Source organism: Equus asinus, chromosome 3 (genome assembly GCF_041296235.1).
Source record: "Equus asinus isolate D_3611 breed Donkey chromosome 3, EquAss-T2T_v2, whole genome shotgun sequence".
Taxonomy (NCBI): domain Eukaryota; kingdom Metazoa; phylum Chordata; class Mammalia; order Perissodactyla; family Equidae; genus Equus; species Equus asinus.
In genome coordinates, this window is record NC_091792.1 from 97,807,896 (window position 1) to 97,829,364 (window position 21,469).

Consider the following 21,469-nt stretch of genomic DNA (forward strand, 5'->3'; position numbering starts at 1 on the left):
TTCCATGCTATTTCCTACCTTTTTCCCCCCTTGGACTCAGTCTTTACTTAATTTCAAGGATTTAGATGAAAATCTGATCCTTCTCTGGATACAGAGCTCCTCACCCATGGTAATAAGAATGAGATCTTGATATGTGGAGAGAAACGCATTTCTGGACATGATTCACTTTGAAAACCAACAAATGTAAAATATTTTCTCGCCAAACAGGCAAAATTTGATTGTTTCTCTTTATGGTATCTTACTATTTTTATTCATTTACCTATGATAAATGTCTGTGATTATATAATTTCAGTGTATTTGAAATCAATTATCTATGTGTGATATTATTTGGAGGTTTACTTTGGAAAAATAAAAGTGCATTTATTTTTTTAAATGCACATAAAGATTTTTGAATCTACATATAGGTGTGTATTTGCAGTTTAATTCAGGAAGATAATTAAATAAAGGTTTTTTTTTTTTTTTTAATTTTGAAGTGTATCCTTGCTGAAGAATCTACCTGAAGATAAATTAACCAAGATTATTGACTGCCTGGAAGTGGTAAGAAATTTTAAAGTAAAAAATACATTTTATTAAAAGATAGTATAATCTCATCATTATTAGCACTGTTGATGAATAAAAAGGAAAAGATGGTAGATCACCAATCTACAGAGGCCAAGAGCCTTTTTCTATTGTGAAAAACCTTAGACCGACTCACTGAATTAAGGGGCTGGGATGGGTTTGGGTGACTCATCTGAAATGTATAAAAGGAAATTGGGTTTGCATGTGTAACTTGACATTTGATTTACATATTTTAATCTTTTTAGTATATTTTATAAAACTAATCCACCTTACTCAGGAGGCATTTGATTTTCTGCAATTAACATCACAATTCCTTACAGAGTTTTCATAGTATGAAGGAGTCAGTGATGCATAATTAGGTAATGGAGTAGAGAAAGGGTATATTGGGGCTTTTGGTGACAGGCTTCTGAATCAGCCTGTGAAATACTCCATACTTGAAAACTAAAAACAAAACTGCACTTAAGAGGCACTTTGCCTATTTTAACATCGAGGGAAAAAGAGCATATTGGAATGTGTTCAAAAACTCATATTAGGCATCACCCAGATGGTTGGTTCTAGTCCAAGACTAGTCAAGTCTTCCGTGAATAATGCTTTTATGACATGTACCTTGGATTATTATGATATGCATTGTATGAAAACCTCTTCAGAGTACGGAGATTAAAATTCAAAGCAAATAACCTCTCTCTAACTTTTTTTGGGGTCAGTTTCATTGGAACCAAAATGGCTTTTATAGAATTTAAAGGAGGTAAGCAATAGTAAAGGAGTCACATGTAGACTTTAAGCTTTTATAGAGCTGTTCTCAGTGGGAGACCAAAAAACTCTGCAAGACTGATTGTTGACAGATTCATGCCTCTGTCAATCACAATATACAATGTAAACTAATATCTGTTGAGAAGGGAGCACTGACCATTTTATCCTTAAGTGTAAGTGACACCAGTAATGTTTCTATGTACAATTCATGGAACCCATCCAACAGTTTATCAAGGACAGGCCATGATGACACAGTGCCTGGCCTTGTGTCCCCAGAGCGTTCAGATATGAAGTCATTTTCAAGAGGACTGCTTGCCCTGCATCTCTTGGGATTTTCCCGGTGTAACATAACCCAATCACAGATGTTACAAATTAATAATTCATCGTAATTTCTGAGAATTTTTTTTTAAAGCTGGAGAGGCCCTATATTTTCTTTCTTAACCAAGGAAATCTGTTTTTAATATAATGCTAATAGAGTAGATTCACCAGAGGGGAATTCCATGCTGACAGCAAATATTAAAATTTAGTATCTCTAAAAATAAGTGGTAAATTAGACATATTTATAGCAGCCACAGGCAATAGCTACAGAATATATAGATGGGGGCTCAAATCCAGTATTAATTAACACACAATTCGAGTTTGAAAGTCTCATCTTTTAAAACACCTTAGAAAGGCTTTATTATATCTCAGCATTTGCAGACGGCGGCAGTTTTATAAAGGGCTCTTTATTCATACCTGGCAAAAAATGTGTCTCTGTAATGTGTGAAAATTCTCAAATGCGAAAGTGATTAACAAGGGCGTCGTGGGATCTGTTTAGCTCTAAGAAAAGCACATAATTTACCAGCATAGCCTGGACTAATGACCCATCAACAGGGTCCTGACAACAGCCAATCACTAATGCATCGGAATTATGACAGAGCGCCTGCTGAGTTCCAGGACCAGCTGTCCCACAAACTTGCTGCATAATCTTCGAGAAAAACAGGCTGAGTCTCGAATGCTGTTTGGTAGTTGATTTGGAAGGTTTTTTATTTTTCGTGGAGGTGGGGAAAGGGGTCCGGAGTTTCCCATCACCAAGCCATTGATCTGATGTGTTTGTTAAGCTTTTGACTGTTAAACTCCTAGACCAAATAGCCCTGATTGGGCAGTGTTCCAATGGCATTTCTTCTTTTAGCTTAAGTCACTCAGAACATTCAGTTCTAGAGGTAGACGTTGCCTTTAAGCCTGTTCTTGTGGGAGAGTGGGAACAGTACCAACATATTCACTGATGTGCTCTAAGAGTTAACTAATGAACATCATGAAGCATGATACAGATTCCAAAAGCAGTGTAACTGTTAATGATAATGAAAATGATAAGGTTACTTCTGCACCTGGCAGTTGTGCAGTACCGAAGACAAGAGTGGAAGGAGTTTCTGCTCCCATGTGTGGTGATCAATCCAGGAAGCATGGAATGTGACTGTAGGGCTGACCTGAGTCACCTAACTCTTTGTCACAGAGCTTTGGCATTTGACCCAGTGACCCTTTGCACTGTGACTCTGACATTTGCCATCTTGCATGGAACTCGAGGTGTAGTGGGAGCGGGACCGGGGTGGGGTGGTGTGGAATGTTCTTGCCCTTACTCAGATCCCCTGTGGTGCTGCTTAACAGGCAGATTCGCAGGTACCATCTCACACTTAGTGAATCAGAAACTCTGGGGTAGAGGCCCAGAAATCCACATTTTAACATTTAAATATGCAATTCTTATGCTTATTAAAGTTTGAGAAGCACTAATTTAATGTTCTGAATAGAATACAGCCGTGCCTCGCTTAATGATGGGGAGAAATGCATCATTAGGTGATTTCGTCATACAAACGTCCTAGAGTCTACTTAAACAAACCTAGATGCTATAGCCTACCACACACCTAGCCTATATGGTACTAATCTTACGGGACCACCATTGTATATGTGGTCTGTCATTGATCGAAACGTCATTATGCAGTGCATGACTACACATATATTTAGAGTTAGCCATAGTCTGCTTCTTTATTCAGGAATTTTTCACTGTTTATCATTTTTTAAAAGTATAGTCCTCCTTTCTTATAGTTTCTGCTAACACTTGCCTAAGCCGGAGAGTTTGTCTCCTTTTAATGATTACATCCAGAGCCTTAAGAAAGTTGAGATAATTGTGGATTTTGCCACAGTTTATGGACCAGTTAGTTAAACACTGGGCAGCTAGGTGTTGTAGAAAGTTCTCTAGTCCAGAGTTTAGAGATTAGAGTTTATAGTCAAGCCTCTGTCACTAGCAGCTGTCAGTTAATTGTGGTGAGCATTAGGGTCTCTTCATCTCTAAAATAAAGGGGCGGTGGACCACATCTCTAAGGGCCCTTTCGTTTCTTCAGTTACAGAATTCTATATCGTTGCCTCACCTAAATCGGAGGAATTTCTGTTGGTTTTCATTTTGTAGGCTCTGGTTCCTTGGAAATAAATGACCTCAAATCTACTAAATTTTGCCTGAATAGTTGAGAAGGTCCACCTGATCCAGATGTGTTTGCTTTCAAATTTCTAAGACGTTTTAACTATTGTACTTAGGCAAACAAAAAAAAAAGAAAACAGCTGGTAACAACCCAAACAACTGTATGTAGTTTTTAAAGCAACCAACGTGGGTACATAGTCACATGCTACAGGGAGCGTGTGTGTGTGTGTGTGTGTGTGTGAATCATAACTCTGTGTATCATCAATACCTCCTTGTAATGAAGATTTCTAGCCATGCTCTAAAGATTCTAAATCATTGGCTCACTTCTTTGTCTTCCATCACCTTGGATTTTTCTTCTGGTTTTATGTATTCTATTTACATGCACTTAGACTCCAGCATTTTGCTAGATTTGTGGCTGTTTGTGTAGTTTTCTTCTTACCTGTACCTCTCAATCTGCCCTGGAATTGATTTTCTTATTTCCCACTCTTGCCTAACACTAAGTAACTACTCTCAGGGTTTCTAACATCTTTTAAAACATCTTTTCAGACTGACAGATGAATTGGGGGTCACAACTCATCAGTAGGCCATAAAAGCAATTTAGAGGAACATTTTTTTAATATCAGAATAGTAAGTATAAGTATTGTTTAAATATGTTTCAATTTTACATAAATATCCCTATGTGTGCATGCTCACGTTTGTGTGTTTTAGCATACATGTAAAATATGTTTCTTACTGTAGAAAAGAATAAAAAATGTTTGAAAACCATTTCTTTACAGGATAGAGTCTATGGCTTCTTGGTCCTCCAAGGGACCCCTTTGCAGTGTAACCACAGGGCAATAACGACACTGTTTGCATTTCTCTTTTTGGTCTTGGTGACCACCCTGGCTAGACTGGCTGCACTCCCCAGTTGACAAACATTGGCCAGTCTAGCATCATAGCCAGTACTTGCCACTATATATTTTTGGTCTGACCTACATCCACAGCCTGTCCTGATCTATGAAGTTACTGTCAACACACTGGGAGGTATTATTTATCTTCCTCCTGTGGTTTTGGGTGACAAAGAATTATCCCTGGGAAAAATACCACTAGGAAGGTTGCCCCTTAGGAAACAACAAAGCTCTTTCTCAGTGTTTCCTTTCAAGCTTCTCCGTTTTAATTTATCTGGCTGACAGGACTTAAAGCTGCACATCCACACACACCAGAGACTTTATAATAACTAAAGAGCAGCCTACCAGCACTTCAAAAATTCTCCTGTTCCTTCTGCTCCATGTGGGTAATGGGGACTGAGATGAGATGGGAGCAGGAGAGACAGGAGAGCAGACTGAAACAGGAACATCTAACATGGCACCAGCAGCTTTAGAAAAGAGAAGAACGTTAGCTACGTAATGAAGAAAACTGGACTGCAGTGTCGTGGTCACTCGCTTAACCTCTAAGGGTCATAGTCATCTCAACTGTAAAATTGAGCTTGTATACCATGAAAGTTTGTGATAAAGCTAAAATGAGAAAGAATAAAGAGTTGGAGTATGCAAACTGTGTTGCCAAAAAACTCAAAATATCATCTTCCAAATAAAATAGAATTTTGTCTCTTGCTTATATAACAGTCCAGGGAGGGTGGTCCCTGTTGGCTCCAAAGATTCATTCAGGAAGCCAAGCTGATGGCTACTCTGTCGTTTTCCACATGGGCTGTCCCGCAAAACCTCTCTGGGCTGTGCCATTACAATTGGGGGAAAAGTATGAAGTCACATCCCTGAAATGGTTCATGGGCCTGGGGAGGTGGCACACATCTCTTCTGCTCAGGTTCTTTTAGCTGCCAGTTCATCACATGGCCATAGTTAACAGCAGGGAGGATGGATAGTGCAGGTCACTGTGGAAGACGTTGATGACCAGCTCACAGCCTCTTTCACAGGAATTAACAGTCACCAGGTGCCCAGTGTGTACCAAACATGCCACCAGGTGCTTTAGATACACTATCTCACCTAGTCCTCAAACAACGTTATGGGTATGGTAGGTCATATTATCTTTTTTTATTATTATTATTGTGGTAACATTGGTTTATAACGTCATATAAATTTCAGGTGTACATCACTATATTTCAGTTTCTCTGTGGATTACATCATGTTCACCATCCAAAGACTAATTACAATCCATCACCACACACGTACTGAATCACCCCTTTTGCTTTCCTCCCTTCGCCCTTCCCTTCTGGTAACCACCACTCCAATCTCTGTCTCTTTGTGATTGTTTCTTGTTTTTATCTTCTATTTATGAGTGAGATCATACGGTATTTGACTTTCTCCCTCTGACTTATTTTGCTTAGCATAATACCCTCAAGGTCCATCCATGTTGTCACAAATGGCCAGATTTCATCTTTTTTGTGGCTGAGTAATATTCTGTTGCGTATGTGTACCACATCTTCTTTATCCATTTATCCCTTCGCAGGCACCTAGGTTGCTTCCAAGTCTTGCCTATTATGACTAATGCTGCAGTGCACATAAGGATGCATGTATCTTTATGCATTCGTGTTTTCATGTTCTTTGGGTGAATACTCAGCAGTGGAATAGCTGGATCGTATGGCAATTCTATTCTTAATTTTTTGAGGAATCTCCGTACTGTTTTGCATAGTGGCTGCACCCATTTGCACTCCCACCAGCAATGTATGAGAGTTCCCTTTTCTCCACATCCTCTCCAACACTTGTTGTTTCCTGTCTTGTTAATTATAGCCATTCTGATAGGCAGTGAGGGGATATCTCATTGTAGTTTTGATTTATGTTTCCCTGATAGTTAGTGATGTTGAATATCTTTTCACATGCCTGTTTGCCATCTGTATATCTTCTTTGGAAAAATGTCTGTTCAGATCTTTTGCTCATTTTTAATTGGGTTTTTATTTTTTTTGTTGTTGAGATGTATGTGTTTGTTATATATTTTGGATATTAACCCCTTATCAGATATATGGTTTGCAAAATCTTCTCCCAGTTGTTAGGTTGTCTTTTCCTTTTGTTGGTGGTTTCCTTTGCTGTGCAGAAGCTTTTAGTTTGATGTAGCCCCATTTGTTTATTTTTTCTTTTGTTTCCCTTGCCTGGTCAGACACGGTACTTGAAAATATGCTGCTAGGACTGATGTCAAAGAATGTACTGCCTATATTTTCTTCTAGAAGTTTAATGGTTCCAGGTCTTACATTCAAATCTTTAATCCATTTTGAGTTAATTTTTGTGTATGGTGTAAGATAATGGTCTACTTTCATTCTTTTGCATGCGGCTGTCCAATTTTCCCAACACCATTTATTGAAGAGACTTTCCTTTCTCCATTGTATGTTCTTGGCTTCCTTGTAGAAAATTAGCTGTCCATAGGTGTGTGGGTTTGTTTCTGGGCTCTCGATTCTGTTCCATTGATCTGTGTGTCTGTTTTTGTGCCAGTACCACATATGCTGTTTGGGTTACTATAGCTTTGCAGTATATTTTGAAATCAGGGAGTATGATACATCCAGCTTTGTTCTTTTTTTCTCAAGATTCCTTTGGCTATTCAGGGTCTTTGTTGTTCTATATATATTTTAGTATTCTTTGGTCTATTTCTGTGAAAAATGTCATTGGAACTTTGATAAGGATTGCATAGAATCTGTAGATTGCTTTAGGAAGTATGGACATTTTAACTATGTTCATTCTTTCAATCCAAGAGCATGGAATATCTTTCCATTTCTTTGTGTCTTCAATTTCTTTCAACAGTGTTTTATAGTTTTCAGTGTAGAGATCTTTCACCTCTTTGGTTAAGTTTATTCTTAGCTATTTTATTCTTTTTGTTGCAGTTGTAAATGGGATTATATTCTTAATTTCTCTTTCTGCTACTTTGTTGTTAGTGTATAGAAACACAACTGATTTTTGTATGTTGATTTTGTATCCTACAACTTTACCATATTCATTTATTATTTCTGGAAGCTTTTTGATGGATTCTTTAGGGTTTTCTATATATGAAATCATGTTGTCTGCAAATAGTGACAGTTTCACTTCCTCCTTTCCAATTTGGATCCTTTTTATTTCTTTTTCTTTCCTGCTTGCTCTGGCTAGCACTTCTGATGCTCTGTTAAATAAGAGCAGTGAAAGTGGGCATCCTTGTCTGTTTCCTGTTCTTAGAGGGATAGCTTTCAGTTTTTCTACATTTATAATTATATTAGCTGTGGATTTGTCATATATGGCCTTTATTATGTTGCAGTACTTTCCTTCTATACCCATTTTATTCAGAGTTTTTATTGTAAATGGGTGCTGTATCTTGTCCAATGCTTCCTCTGCATCTATTGAGATGATCATGTGATTTTTATTCTTCATTTTGTTAATGTGATGTGTCACATCAATAGATTTGTGGATGTTGAACCATCCCTGCATCCCTGCTGTAGAGTCCCCACACACTCCACCAGGTCAGGCCTGCCCCACAGAGGCAGAGCCACTGGCCTGGCTGCAGAGGTTCCAGGCTTCTGGCCTATGCAGGCCCAGGGTTTGCTGTTGGGTGGGGCTGGTCACTCGGGTGGGCTGCTTGTCCTGGCTGAGCTGGGTTTAATTGGTGCTCTAGTGGGTAGGGCAGATTCCTGGGCTAAGAGGCCAAGGGAAAAGTTCTAATGGCATCTGCCATCGTCTGTGTGAGCACACCTGTACTAGGTCACAATAATGGCTGCCACCAATGTCTCAGTCCCTGGAGAGGTCTCATCTCTCACTGAGATGCACCCAGAGCCTATCAGGTGAATCTCTTTTACAGCAAAGGATTGTGTACCTTTCTTTCTGTTTTTTTTTTAAGTTGCTTTCTGAAATGAGTGAATTTGTGCATGGGCCCTTTAAGAGCAGGCTTTTTTTTTCCCTTATGTTAGATAGCTTTTCTGGGGGTATTCCCCGTTGTTGTTAGTAGCCAGCAAAGCCAGACATTATGACACTTGTCTTGATTGTGCTGAGTCCAAAAGCTACTTATAGCTGTAATGCTCTCCCACTCAGATGCCCCACTCCTCCAGGGAAGGCTTTGTATCTTAGGATTGCTCCCAGCTGGCTGTGAAGCAATGTGGCTCATGATGGTGATGTTTTTTCTCTCTAGAAAGGAATTTCTGCCTCTTCCACCTCAGTAACCACTGTCCCTTGTTGCGGGGATTCTGTTTATCCAGTTTTCAGTTCTCTCTCAGGGGTACTTGTTCCAACAGTATTTGTAAATTTGTTGTGTCTGTGGGAGGAGGTTAGTTCGGAGTCTGCTTACGCTGCCATCCTGACACTGTCCTTAGGTCATATCATCTTAATTTTTACGGAAAAGGAAACTGAGGTGTAGAGGATTGAAGTACCAGCTAAGCAAACCATGATGCTCCTCCTTAACATGGCAATCACTAATTGAAGGCTCACTATGTTTTAGATGCTTTTAATTCATCAAAAAACAATGTCTTTAATTGGCTTATTGTGATAGGCAGAATGGACCCCCCAAAAAATGTCCAAACCCCAATCCCTGGAATGTGTAAATATATTATGTTACATGGCAAAAGGGACTTTGCAGATGCAATTAAGGTTCAGGACCTTAAAGCTGGGAGATTATCCTGGATTATTGTGGTGGGCTGAGTATAATTAGATGAGCCCTTAAAAGCAGAGAATTTTCTTTGGCTGGAGCCAGAGAGATGCAGCAGAATTGGAAGTCAGAGAGATTCCAAATGTAAAAAGAATTTCTTCTCACATAAGAAGATGTGCCATTACTGGTTCTGAAACTTAGGGGTCTCTGTGCAAGGACCAGAGAGAGGTCTCTGGTTTCTGGGAGCTAAGGGGCAGCCCCTGGCTGACAGCCAGCATGGAAATGGGACCTTATCCTACAACCGTGAGGAACTGAATTCTGCTGACAACCTGAATGAGCTTGAAAGCAGATATTTCCCCTGAGCCTCAAGAAAGGAACACAGCCCTACTCACCTTGAGTTCAGTCTTGAGAGACCCTCTGCAGAGAAGTCTAGTTGAGCCATGTTGTGCCTGGACTCTGACCCAAAGAAACTGGGAAATAATAAATGGGTATTGTTATTAAGCCACGTGCTGTGTGGTTATTTGTTACAGCAGCAGTAGAAAACTAATGTGCTTCTCTTCTCTAAATCCTTTGAAGGTGAATGTTCGTATGTGAATTTTATGAATTGGTGGAAGTGAAATTCCAAGCAGAACTGGGATTTGAATATAGATCTCTTTGGCTTCAAAGGACTTTAGCCCTAAGATATTTTGTTTCCTTCCCTGAAATGTTGAAATGTCTTGTAAAATGTACATCGTGCTATTTAAGTAAAAGATATGTTTGTTAGTATTAGGAGTAATATTTATTCCATAAATATAAATAGGTTTTAAGAGTAAATGACCAAAATGATATTGAAATATAGCAGATACAAAAGTAGTTTTGTTTGGATTTTATTTTCAAGCCTAAAAGAAAAACAAGAGAGAGCTATTATGTTGTTAAGTAGGACCTCTTAGAAAATTAAACAAGCCCATTTTTGTTTGTATAAATAATTAAGAGATCTATTTTAGTTCTATGACTTTGAGACAATATCAAATTAAAGCCAAGTACAAGTGGACAGTTTAATCCATGTTTTGTTTTCTAAGAGACTGAATTGCTCTTTTGGTCTGACAGGTGAATGAATTTTCTCTGGCCAAGAATTCTCTGATCACACACACACATATGAGGGCAAGAAAGAAAGACGTGACAATTTGAGATTTCATGAGGATAAACCTACATTGAAGAATAGAATTTATATGTAAAAAGTTCCAATGTCAATCTTTGTGATGATAAATCTTTGGAGAGAATCCATATGAAAGAGCTATTTACTGTGTGTGTAGAATTTTCTAAGCAGCTGCTCTTCAAGGGATTAGAAATTGGGGCTGATGTTCCTAATATCCATTGAGGGTAGTATTTTCAATTTGTTAGATAATTATTTGTTCTTTTTCTAAACTCTAGACCTAGTTCAGACTGTTGCAGATCATGAAATGGTTTATATTTCGATTATTTAGGTGGAAGCTGACCCGTGTATCAGTGGTGATTGCCTTGCTCTCCTTTCTCTTCATGTCTTCAATGTCCATGCCTGAAATTCAGTATTCCGGGGGAATTTTTTCTGTGAAAGATAAACATAAATTCAGATAAATCCACAGTATCCTTACTTTTTCACAGTTTACCACTGCAATGTTAAAAAAAAGATTACAGTTATAATAAGGAAAAAAATAAAAGAAACAGGTGTGGAATGCTGATTTCAGAGACACAAGCTGTTCTATTTCCTTTTATCTTCATCTGTATGTCCTCACGGGATCTAACCTTTTCTTTTTCTCTCATCCCAACAGGAATACTATGACAAAGGAGATTACATTATTAGAGAGGGCGAGGAAGGAAGTACCTTTTTCATTTTAGCAAAAGGAAAGGTAAATATTAGTTAAAGCTTACTTCACGTAAATCAAAAGTTTTTTCAAGTCAGTTTGCCATCAACACAGCGGTGCTCTGCATCGCATCCTAAGAGGTCTTCTTCGGTGACTGGTGAAGGAGATTTTTCCCAGAAGAGTCCTATGGGGTTTGGTCTGAATGCTGGGTTTGGCGGCACAGAACACTTGTGATGGGTTCCAGCTGAGACAGTAACTTCTTGGTGACCTTAGGCAGGTCACTTGACTTTCTTTGGACCTTGTCTCATTGTGTATAAAGTGACTGGATGATTTCTAAGGTTTTTTCTAGCTGTGAGGGTGTGATTCTCAGTCAGCCCAAGGGTCCTAGATGAGGGCTGGAACATTTTTCTGTCGAACAGATATGATGAGCAGCAGGTAGAGGAGAATGACCTTGGCATTTGAGGATAGCAGTGTCCAGACATCAAGCTGTAGAACGATATGGCTCAGAACTTTGTTTCATACAATAGCTCAAGTTGATTTAGATGCTGATGAAGATTTTATACTAATATATGCAATAGATCTTTACCTAGATGTTGGGTGGGTAACGTGATGCCAGTCGCTCCTATGTTGACTCTTAACAACGCTCCTCAGAGAAGAAAAGCATTTGTGAAATTCTGCAGGAAAGAGTAGACTTGAGCACGTGTGTCTATAAACTGTCGGACTTTCACAAATGTCCTTTCTTCCACGGAAGAGTTTATCATCAGAGAGTCAGGCACTGCCCTCGGTAAACTGGTTTATGGTTGAACTTTGAACTGGGCCCCCAGTAAAGGAAAAAAATTAACAAAATAGTTTCAAACCTCAGAAACTCTTCAACACTCAGAAACGCTTTTTATCATTTCTCCCCAGCCTGGACCCCATGCTTTGAAAGAATTCTGCCTAATAAACAAATTGCATGTATTTATTTTTTTAAATTTTAGTTCATTGTAATTTAGATAAATGGTAATCAGAATTTCTAATCAGCATGAAGCAACCCTTGTTACTATGTTGAATTGGAATAATTCTAGCCACAAACAATGGTGAAGTTTTTGTTTGGCTCTGCCATGTGGGTTCGTAAACCTTCCTGTGCCGTGGATCACGTTGAGACACACATGAAAGCTGTGGACCCTTCTCCGTATCCACATTTTTTGTTCAGTTTTAGAGGATCCCCAGGATTCAGTGAGTCCGTGGTGGATACCAGATTCAGAACTCCTCATACTCAGTCTTATTCTTCATTCGTCATTTCTGTTTGGCTTTTTGAAATAAAGTTCCCACAGGACCATTATTACGTGCTTTGAGAATCCCTAGGAAGGAGTCACTGGATTCACATAAAATTTTTAGCTTTGGGAGGTGGGGTTTAAATGGAGAATCTTCCTCTTAGAGAGGGTGGAGTCATTTGACTGTGTTAAATCACAGGATTTCTCAGTCCATCCAGAGCAGACTGTGGTTAGATTGTCCTAACTTTGGCAAAATTTAAGCAAAGACTTGTCTTTTTTTCCTTATTCAGTCAAGTTTATAGAGATCTGGAGGATCTGCTTGAATGGATATATGTTCAGATTCTCCTTTTCTTTTCTCTCTCTGCTTTTAATTGTTTGACATCGTTTAGGTAAAAGTCACCCAGAGTACAGAGGGCCACGATCAACCACAACTGATAAAAACACTGCAGAAAGGAGAATACTTTGGAGAAAAAGCTCTTATCAGGTGAATCTGTGAATTTATATACCATACTTAAATAATTCTTTGACTCTTTTGTGTATGCAACTACTGATTTAGAGTTGTTAAATTAAGCTACCAAACTAATGGCAGTCCAGGAATTAAACAAAAATTTTAACCTGACTTCTAAAAAACTTCAGTATTATGCAGCAAAGAAGTATACTAATTTTGCACAGGAAATAAATCGGAAAGTCTTCAGTTTGCTAGTGAAAATAAAATTGGAGTTCTATTAGAATTTTTAGTTTAAAAAAGTCTCTTTTAGTTTAAAAAAGAGAAAGAGATTACAGAAGTGAAAATTATAATCTTCCCTTAAGAATGAGTTTTTATATTTCCAAGGTTTGAAATATTGCCCTCTCTTCCTCCTTTTAAAAAAATTGTCAAATAAATGACTTTACATAGTTTGTGTGTTTTTAAATCATCATGCCAAAGGTAATATTTTCTTAAGAATTTTTATCAGCTCAGAAACAACTCAAAATGGTGTATTTGAAATTTCTACCTGAACCTTAGGTCTTTTGAGATATGAGTCTATTTACTGTTGATCTAACTTATAGAAGAAATATTTATAAAAATTAATCAAATGGCTCAGGAGATACTTTGTTCTTCCTGGAACTCAGAAAACAACCTTAAGTCTGAAGACATACATTTTCTTAAATATTAATAACTTTATAAAAGATCAAGTTAAAGTTTGAGTAACATACTTTTTGGAGTTATATATATTTTTAAATGCATACTTGAAATTAGTTAAGAAATCTATAAAAATGTATGTTATTACTAAATGATTTTGTTTCAGATTTATGCTTATAAAAAGGAGTGGTATTTCTGTTCATTTATCTTCCTCCTACCTTTTGTCTGGGAAGCCTAGTTCTGCTGATTTGTATGTCAGGATTACATAAGTACAGAGCAAAGAAAAGGTCTTCATAAATTCATATCTGAAGACAAATTTCATTATTTAAAAATCATGGAGTTCTTTTTTTAAAAAAGAAAATCCAAGTATTTAAACTTTGTAAGTTACAGCTATTACTAAACAATTCAAAAATGAAATTTAAAGACAAGTTGAATTTTACTTTCCATTTTCTAGGTGGTAATGAATTTATTTCAATAATGGGGAAATTGTCCTTTGTTTGTTTGTGGCAAAATAGAATACACTCATGCAATGTAATCATGTAATATCATTATTCAAGACTTCAATGTATTTGTTCTTAGCATTCACAGATTATTTTTCTCATGCCTCCAAGCAAAACAACTAAAGTTCGAAAGTGCAGAGAACTTTATAAATGTGCTATAGAGTCAAAATAACTCTTGAAAGGAAATATGCTGTCTGGTTTTGCCGGGTCTGAAATAATTTATGCTGTATGTTGCAGCTAGCCAGTTACAGTGTTTTCCCATGAGAAACATGGGAATTTATACTTAATATAGACACCCAAATCCCCTAAGCATTTGAAAGCATAAAGCTAAAATCAATGTGAAGGAGAGCTGGATACAAATATTTCTACAGTTTTGTGCATTTTTATGCTGTCGCTTTTTAGGGCCACTGACTGTGACTCAATGTTCCTTATATTCTATATATTTCCATGACTTGACATTAAATAGTCCCAGGAGTTCTTTCAGAATTTTATGTGCAAAAATAAGTCCACGGCACTTACAGTTCTTGTGAAAGAAACATATGCGTATTTGTAAACATCTAATACTTATAAAGTGTTTGCAGAAAATATTCCTAGTCAAAATGATGACACTGACAAGTGAAAAGGATGCTATACTTCTCTACATCCAAGATCATATCTATAGCTATATATCTATAGATATCTACAAACATGCAAGTTCAGTACAAATTACCCAGCTCCCAATTCAAAAGCCCATGAAGCTGAACTGCTTTCACTCATGCCTTCTAGCAAGGACCCTATAAGCTTGGGAGGGACTGCGGGTTTGTCAGAAGGTCTCTGGATGCCAGCTATGTGGATGGGGGACTTCTTTGGAATGGTAGAGGTGGGCTGACCGGGTTTTCCCTGTCCCATCACGAAGGAAGATAAAAGAACTCTACTTTGTGTGATGCCATTTTTTATGAAGTTGCTTAGAGCAGTCTCAATATGCTTGCTGCTCCAGCTGACCTTAAATGAATCTCAGAGCACTGGGTACCATATGGGTGTAACTTTTTTCAGTGTCTTTAGTTCATAACCAACAGAGGGAGGAAACTAACATCAATAACAGTCTAAAGAAATACTTTACCTGATGCTTGACCCATTGGTATTCATTAGGTAATTAAATTTACCATCATTGGATCATAAGCCATAATTCATTGTATTTAAGTTATTGATTGTAAGATGCATCATTATATTATGTATTCCTGAGAAAGAAAGACAATGCTCTTAATGACACAATGACTCATTATCGATTGTAAGACATGCTCTGATTTCAGAGATTCTAATAGAAAATGTACATCTTAGATTCTATGGAATGAAGGTATTTTAGTATTATTTAATTCATTGAGTGATATGGCACCCAAAACACTTTCTTTGGGTTTTATTCTTGATTGGTTTATTATATATTAATTACTTGAATATTTTTCAAGTAAGTGTCTTTGATCAGTTAATTTCCGTTTTGCCTGCTTATTAATTAGCAATTCCTGTGTGAGCCCAATGAGAGCTATTTTGTTTTGGCTGACAAGTGCAGAGTGAGATTCCATACACAGCTGAAGTCACTGATTCCTCCATGTTCCCAGTGCAATTTTCTTCTTCTCCTCTAAATTCCTTGTGTACATAACCTTTATTGGGACACATTTCAAGTCCTTTTTTTGGAAAGAGGTGGAATATAAATTATGATGTTAAAAAAAGCATAGTCTTTGGAAGGTTTAACTGTTTTCTAACTGTAGGAAATTGACTTTTCTGTTTTTGTCTGCAGTGAAGATGTCAGATCAGCTAACATCATAGCTGAAGAAAATGATGTCGCCTGCCTGGTTATAGATCGAGAGTGAGTATACTGATGTTGCCAGAGAAGGCAGGATAGTGCCACCTTTGAAGAGTTGGCCTTCTGTTACTCCAGGAGCCCATCTGTCTTCTCATTCATCACCACTTGGAAATGCGGGCCAATCCTCAGCTGCGAGTACATTCTATTAAAATTCATGGGAAGGAACTGGGCCTTCTGATCTGAATCTGTCTGTGGCAGTGGCAGATGCTGGCAGGCTAAATATTTTGTGTGCAAAGTTCGTACATAAATATCAGCAATAGACTGATTTAAATTCTGCCTCTTCCAGAGAAATAAGCTTATTAGTAATATACTCTTATGGATTTTTTCCCAACACAATATAGTGAACAATTTCATGATTTATTTCTAAAATACTACAAGCAGCCAAAAATTTTTTAAACAAAACCTATCTCTCTCAGACAAAATATGAGATGCTCATTAACTATATATATTTCCAGAGAAGTTTTAATTGAATATTTCTAGTAATTTGCAAATGTTGTATGTCAATATTAATCTTTAAATGTCTTGGGTTATTTTTCAGAATAAGTCTCATTTTGTGTCCTTAACTCACTTCAAATTATATTTGAATCTGGCCACTTGGATCTCTCATTAATCAGTTGAATATTTATTGATAATCTAGATGTAATAATCGAAATTTCAAATATACCAAAGCTAGGCCATTGTCTAAGAAAAGTCATAGTGTAGTCAAAGAAATAGGGCATACTCATGAAATATTAACAAAAAATAATAAAGTGACAAGAGGTATCACAAGGGAGTATGTCATTGATTGCTAATTGAATACAATATTTATTGAATGAAGAACTTTAGAGATTTAGAGCTGGAAAGAACTTTATAAGATTTAAAAAATCTTTTTATTATGGAAAATTTGAGCCATATTAAAAAATAGGATGGTATTATGAACCCTGTAATGCAAGTTCAACAATTATCAATTAATGCCTTATCTATACCACTTCACCACCCCTCCTTGCCTTCCCCACGTTATTGTCAAGCAACTTCCAAATGTAAAATTATTTCATCTATAAATTTTAGTAGCATCTCTAAAAGCTAAGTATTATTTATAATGCAAGCCCACAATAACATTAACATGCCCAAAAAGTTAACAATACTTCTTTTTTCATTTATTTTTTATTGAGATATCATTAACACATGCATAACCTTATATTTCAGGTGTACAACATAATTTGATATTTGTATATATTGTGAAATGATCACCACAATAAGTGTAGTTAACATCCATCATCACACATAGAACAGTAATTCTCTCTTTTTTTTAAGAAGCCAGATTTTATTTGTATGTAAAGATCAATGCTCATGAGACTTAAAGTTTCAAAGGCACAAGGATATCAGGGTTTAGTATCCAGTATAGCCAGGTGCTGGTTATTGGTCCCTCATCACTGAAGGCTCTGTACTGCCTTGGGTCCTTCTGCCCCTCCTTCCTGCTTCCAGTCTTCGCCGTGTAACGTTGTCTGTGAGTTCTGGCTCACTACACACAGGGCTAGTGCTCCAGTTAGGACAACAACAAAAATGCCTTGGTGCCCATCGTTATTCCACCAGAAAAAGCCACGTGGTCAGAGGGGTACGCAATGACAGCTGTTCCCAAAGTTACAGTCAGTAATGACCATGTATTCAGAGTGAGACATGCATCTGGGTTCTTCCTGCCTTCTGCTTAGTAGCCTGGTCCACTGGTTAGAAACTTGCACTGACGCTGCAACACCATGACTTTTTTGCTGGTCCAACAGGCAGCTTTTTAGTAAAAATAAAATTAGAAATAATTAGTCCCAAACAGCCAGATACTCTTCAAGATGAAATATCCTTACATAAAAAGAGAGAACAGGAATTCTTAATATCACTTTGAGTTATTTTCATCTCTCCCTTACAGATAGGAAAAGTTAGTCACAGATCGGCTAATGAATTGCCCCAACAGTGCCATCTGTGCTGGAGCACTGCTACAGCCCAGGTCTCCCCATTCCTTTCCGCATTGTTTCTACTGTGCCATTTGGCTCCCATAGCATGGGTTCAGGAAGGGAAGCAATCACAATTGCAAGGCTTTATTTTATTTTTAAGTGAGAAAACAAGGCTTAAAAATTAATAGGAGTTTTCTAGGCAAAGAGGAAATCAAGAAGTCACTCCAGGTGGAGTAAAACTTAAAAACAAAGGTACGGTGCTAGAAAGTGCAAAGTGTGTTCAGATACAGGTAATCTTTGGATGCCAGCTCTTAAATGGAAAATATGTTTGTACAATATTGTCCCGATAATGCATTGTTTGAGTTCCTTAAAAATACATGCATGCAGTGAATAGCATTAGCTGTGGGGTTAAATCTTATAAATTGCCCCAAAATGCTAGGGTTAAAAATATGATAGAAAGGAAGAACTCCTTCTCTATTTCTTCTTGTAATCACATAACCAAATATTTGCCCAATATCTCATGTATTCCTAATCCATGAAAAGGATGCAGTGATTTTATAGACTTTATAAATTATTTGGAAGTTTATAATTTTAAAATGTTTAGTTTACGTGTATATAGTTGAGATTCAATAATATACAAAATCTTGGGTTAGGCACAACGAGACATAAAAAGTTACGTGGGTTTATTTTATGGATGTGAGAAGCTGAATATCAGGTATGACAAGGTTGACCTACAGCCTGGATTTCCTCAGACAGTTCTGGCTATGCCAGTGTATTTATTATTAGCACCCCCTTTCACTCTGAAAAGTATTATGTTTGGATGATAAATTAGATGATCATCATAGCTGTGTCTTATAGACTAGATTAAGATCCCGTTATAATTCTCCCATAGCACCCTCTCTCTCCTTATCATATCATTATTCATACTTTGTTTAATTGCTTTATTTAATATCTGTCTTTCCACTCTTCTGTAAGCTTCATGATTACAGAAACATTTACTTGCTCACTGCCATTGCACTGCCAGCATCTGACATAGTCCGTGGCATATGGGAAGTGCTCCAGATTTTGGCTGAGTGAAGGGCACCATCCTGGCAATGAAATATTGTGACTGAAAGCCTATGGCTCTTTATTTCTTCTTTCCTAATTCATCCTTTTAAAAAAATGCATAGGATGAATACATTTCAAGAAGAAGAGTTAAAGTTTGAGCTATATTTCCTATTTTTAAAATGTAATAAAAATGTGTGAAATAATTGTGAAAAATGGCAATAGCTCTAAACAAATGGGAAATATTATTTGGGACATCTCTATCATTGTTGGTTGCTGGGACAATCTCACAGGAGTTGATTAGTTACCCCTCAGGCGATAACATCAGAATGAATACAGTTTGTTTGAATGTTACAGCTGGAATGTTGTTGTTGTTTAAACTTGACTTTAGTTTGTGGAGAATGTCTTGGGACTTGTGACAGTAGTGTCACCTATATTTAAAAAATAAGATTTGTTTACAACAATACTTCAGTTAGTTTAATAGCAGGCAAAATAATGGCCAGGTATGGAATAAGTAAAAACAAAGCAAAGTACAAGAAGTCTTTCCTTTTTACTTGAAAATTTCGATCACTGGAAACTTGAAATTCCATGGCAGTAGTGTTTTGTTTCTCACTATTCTGCAGTCAACAAAGGACAGTCCACAGAGAAGGGTGGAAAAGAGTGGAGAGTAGATCTGGAGGGGAAAATGGAAAATACACAGCACAGTATCTAAGATATGCTTAATAACATAAGTATAGACTGGTGGTCAGTTAAATGTGGGTAGGGGTCTTCAGGGCTAGGCAGGCAGTAAGTAGCAACAGTACTAAGGATGTGGCTCTGGTTTATTAGTTTCAGGTATTTGGAGGTAAATTTTCATTCCTTTCATTTTGCTGTGTCCAGATGCTTAAGATTTACTGGATGATTAAAATATGGTTTCTAGAAGGATACTATTTTGTAATAGGGAAGAGAACTACCCTAAAAATCACACATCAAGGTAGATTGTCCAGTGTTGGGGTGGGGAAGCATTGGAAGACTAATCAAGAAAGTATGTTTTATTGGTAAGGAAGATTATTTTTTCCTTGAGCAGTGCTGCATGTAAGAATTCCCAGAGACAGTGGGCTGGGGGTGGGGAGATCAGATGGGGTCCACAACACACCTGAGCCTTAAAGGGTGAGGGAGATCAAGGGAAGATGTTGGCTGAGCCTCCGACAGAGCACTACGAAGTTAAGGTAAAAATTGGGGTTTAACTATGAAGGAATGTGAAATGAGGAGTATTATCTAGGGACAAAGAAGAGGTAAATTTTATTCTGAATTTTTGAAATAAAGAGCTTAATTTGATTAAGAAAAGTTAGAAAAATCTGTAACCTATGAACCTGGTGATTCAGTAAACAGATTATGTAGACTATTTCCTTTCTCCTGTCTTCTTAAAAAAAAAGAAGGAGCAATTGTTGGTAAATGTGAATTGCAAGGCAGGAAACTGCACAATTCTCTTCTCACTGATAGCCTCTTTGCTTTCATAAACTCAAAGGATCAATTATATATAACTTCTAATAACTATTCTACATATTATGGCAACTTTAATGTGACATAAATTATTGAGAAACAATTTACAAAGCTGCTAATAACCATACAAATAGTGTTTTATAAGCTTAAGAAGAATGTCACGTTGCAATGGTAACTGTCAGCACAGGGCTTTTTATTTTATTTTATTTTACTCCTTTAGAACATTCAACCAAACAGTCGGGACTTTTGAAGAACTCCAAAAATACCTTGAAGGGTATGTGGCAAACCTGAACCGCGATGATGAAAAAAGACATGCGAAGTAAGTGGAGGAATATTTTCCTAAGTGGGATATGATGAAGGGGACACGGTGTTGTGACTTACCATGCGGTAACTCTTAGTGTGCCATCAGTAGAAAATTTTTGCGGGGGGGCGGTGTTCTTTTAAATTGTTCTACAATAAGGATACCACTTACCACTAGCATGGATGTTATTTTAGTCTACAAGTAGTCAGCTCGTTACTTTGGTCGATGAGCAGTAAGGTTAGGGAGAAATTTCCTGATAGGGGGCCTTGGGAAAGGAATTCTTTACGTTGCCTGGTGACTTAGCTGAAAAGGACATTAATTAGGAAATGAAGCTGCTCTTGCCCATGGAAATCAAACAGGATTGCCACGCACTAGGGTAGCCCATTCATTCTGATTCCAGGTAAAGAGCTAGGGGTAGAGTTAGAATGATTTCCAAATATAAGGGAGCTCTTGGCCAGGGCTCTCTGTGTGTGTGTGTGTGTGTGTGTGTGTGTGTGTGTGTCTAGGAAGGAGTTGGATAGTGCTCTAAATGTAGTAATACTAAGGAAAAAATTTTTGTTTAATAGAAAAATCTACTTTTTAACATTAAAATTATTTGAAAATCCTTTGCTAAAACATTTTGTAGAGTGAATAATTAAGAATATATTCACCAGATGGTACTGTCGAAGCTGAAGACTCAAAAGTTTTAGAAAACTGACATTTGAGTTAAGTTAGAGCATTCAGTCAGGACTTCATTTTTTTTTTTTTTTTGCAAGGCATGTATTTGCAATTTTTGTGCCAGAGACCTTTTGTAGTCAGAACAATTTATGAATATATAATCCAGAGCAGCAAACCTTAATTAAGAGAAAAAAATGAGTATTTCCAAATAACAGTAGACAGAAAGTAAGAAATGTATATGTCCTGTTGCACAAAA

At 37.2% G+C, this 21,469-nt stretch overlaps 1 protein-coding gene across 4 annotated transcripts in view; it reads left to right on the plus strand.

Annotated features, from left to right (window-relative positions):
• Positions 1 to 21,469, plus strand: part of PRKG2 (protein kinase cGMP-dependent 2) — a 100,617-nt gene that overhangs the window by 39,280 nt on the left and 39,868 nt on the right. For all 4 annotated transcript variants that reach the window (XM_070505535.1, XM_044766716.2, XM_070505533.1 and 1 more), the window contains exons 6-10: positions 474 to 537; positions 11,065 to 11,142; positions 12,740 to 12,834; positions 15,742 to 15,810; positions 20,476 to 20,574. In XM_070505535.1, the coding sequence (XP_070361636.1) occupies positions 474 to 537; positions 11,065 to 11,142; positions 12,740 to 12,834; positions 15,742 to 15,810; positions 20,476 to 20,574 (405 nt within the window). The remainder of the gene's footprint in view (positions 1 to 473; positions 538 to 11,064; positions 11,143 to 12,739; positions 12,835 to 15,741; positions 15,811 to 20,475; positions 20,575 to 21,469) is intronic.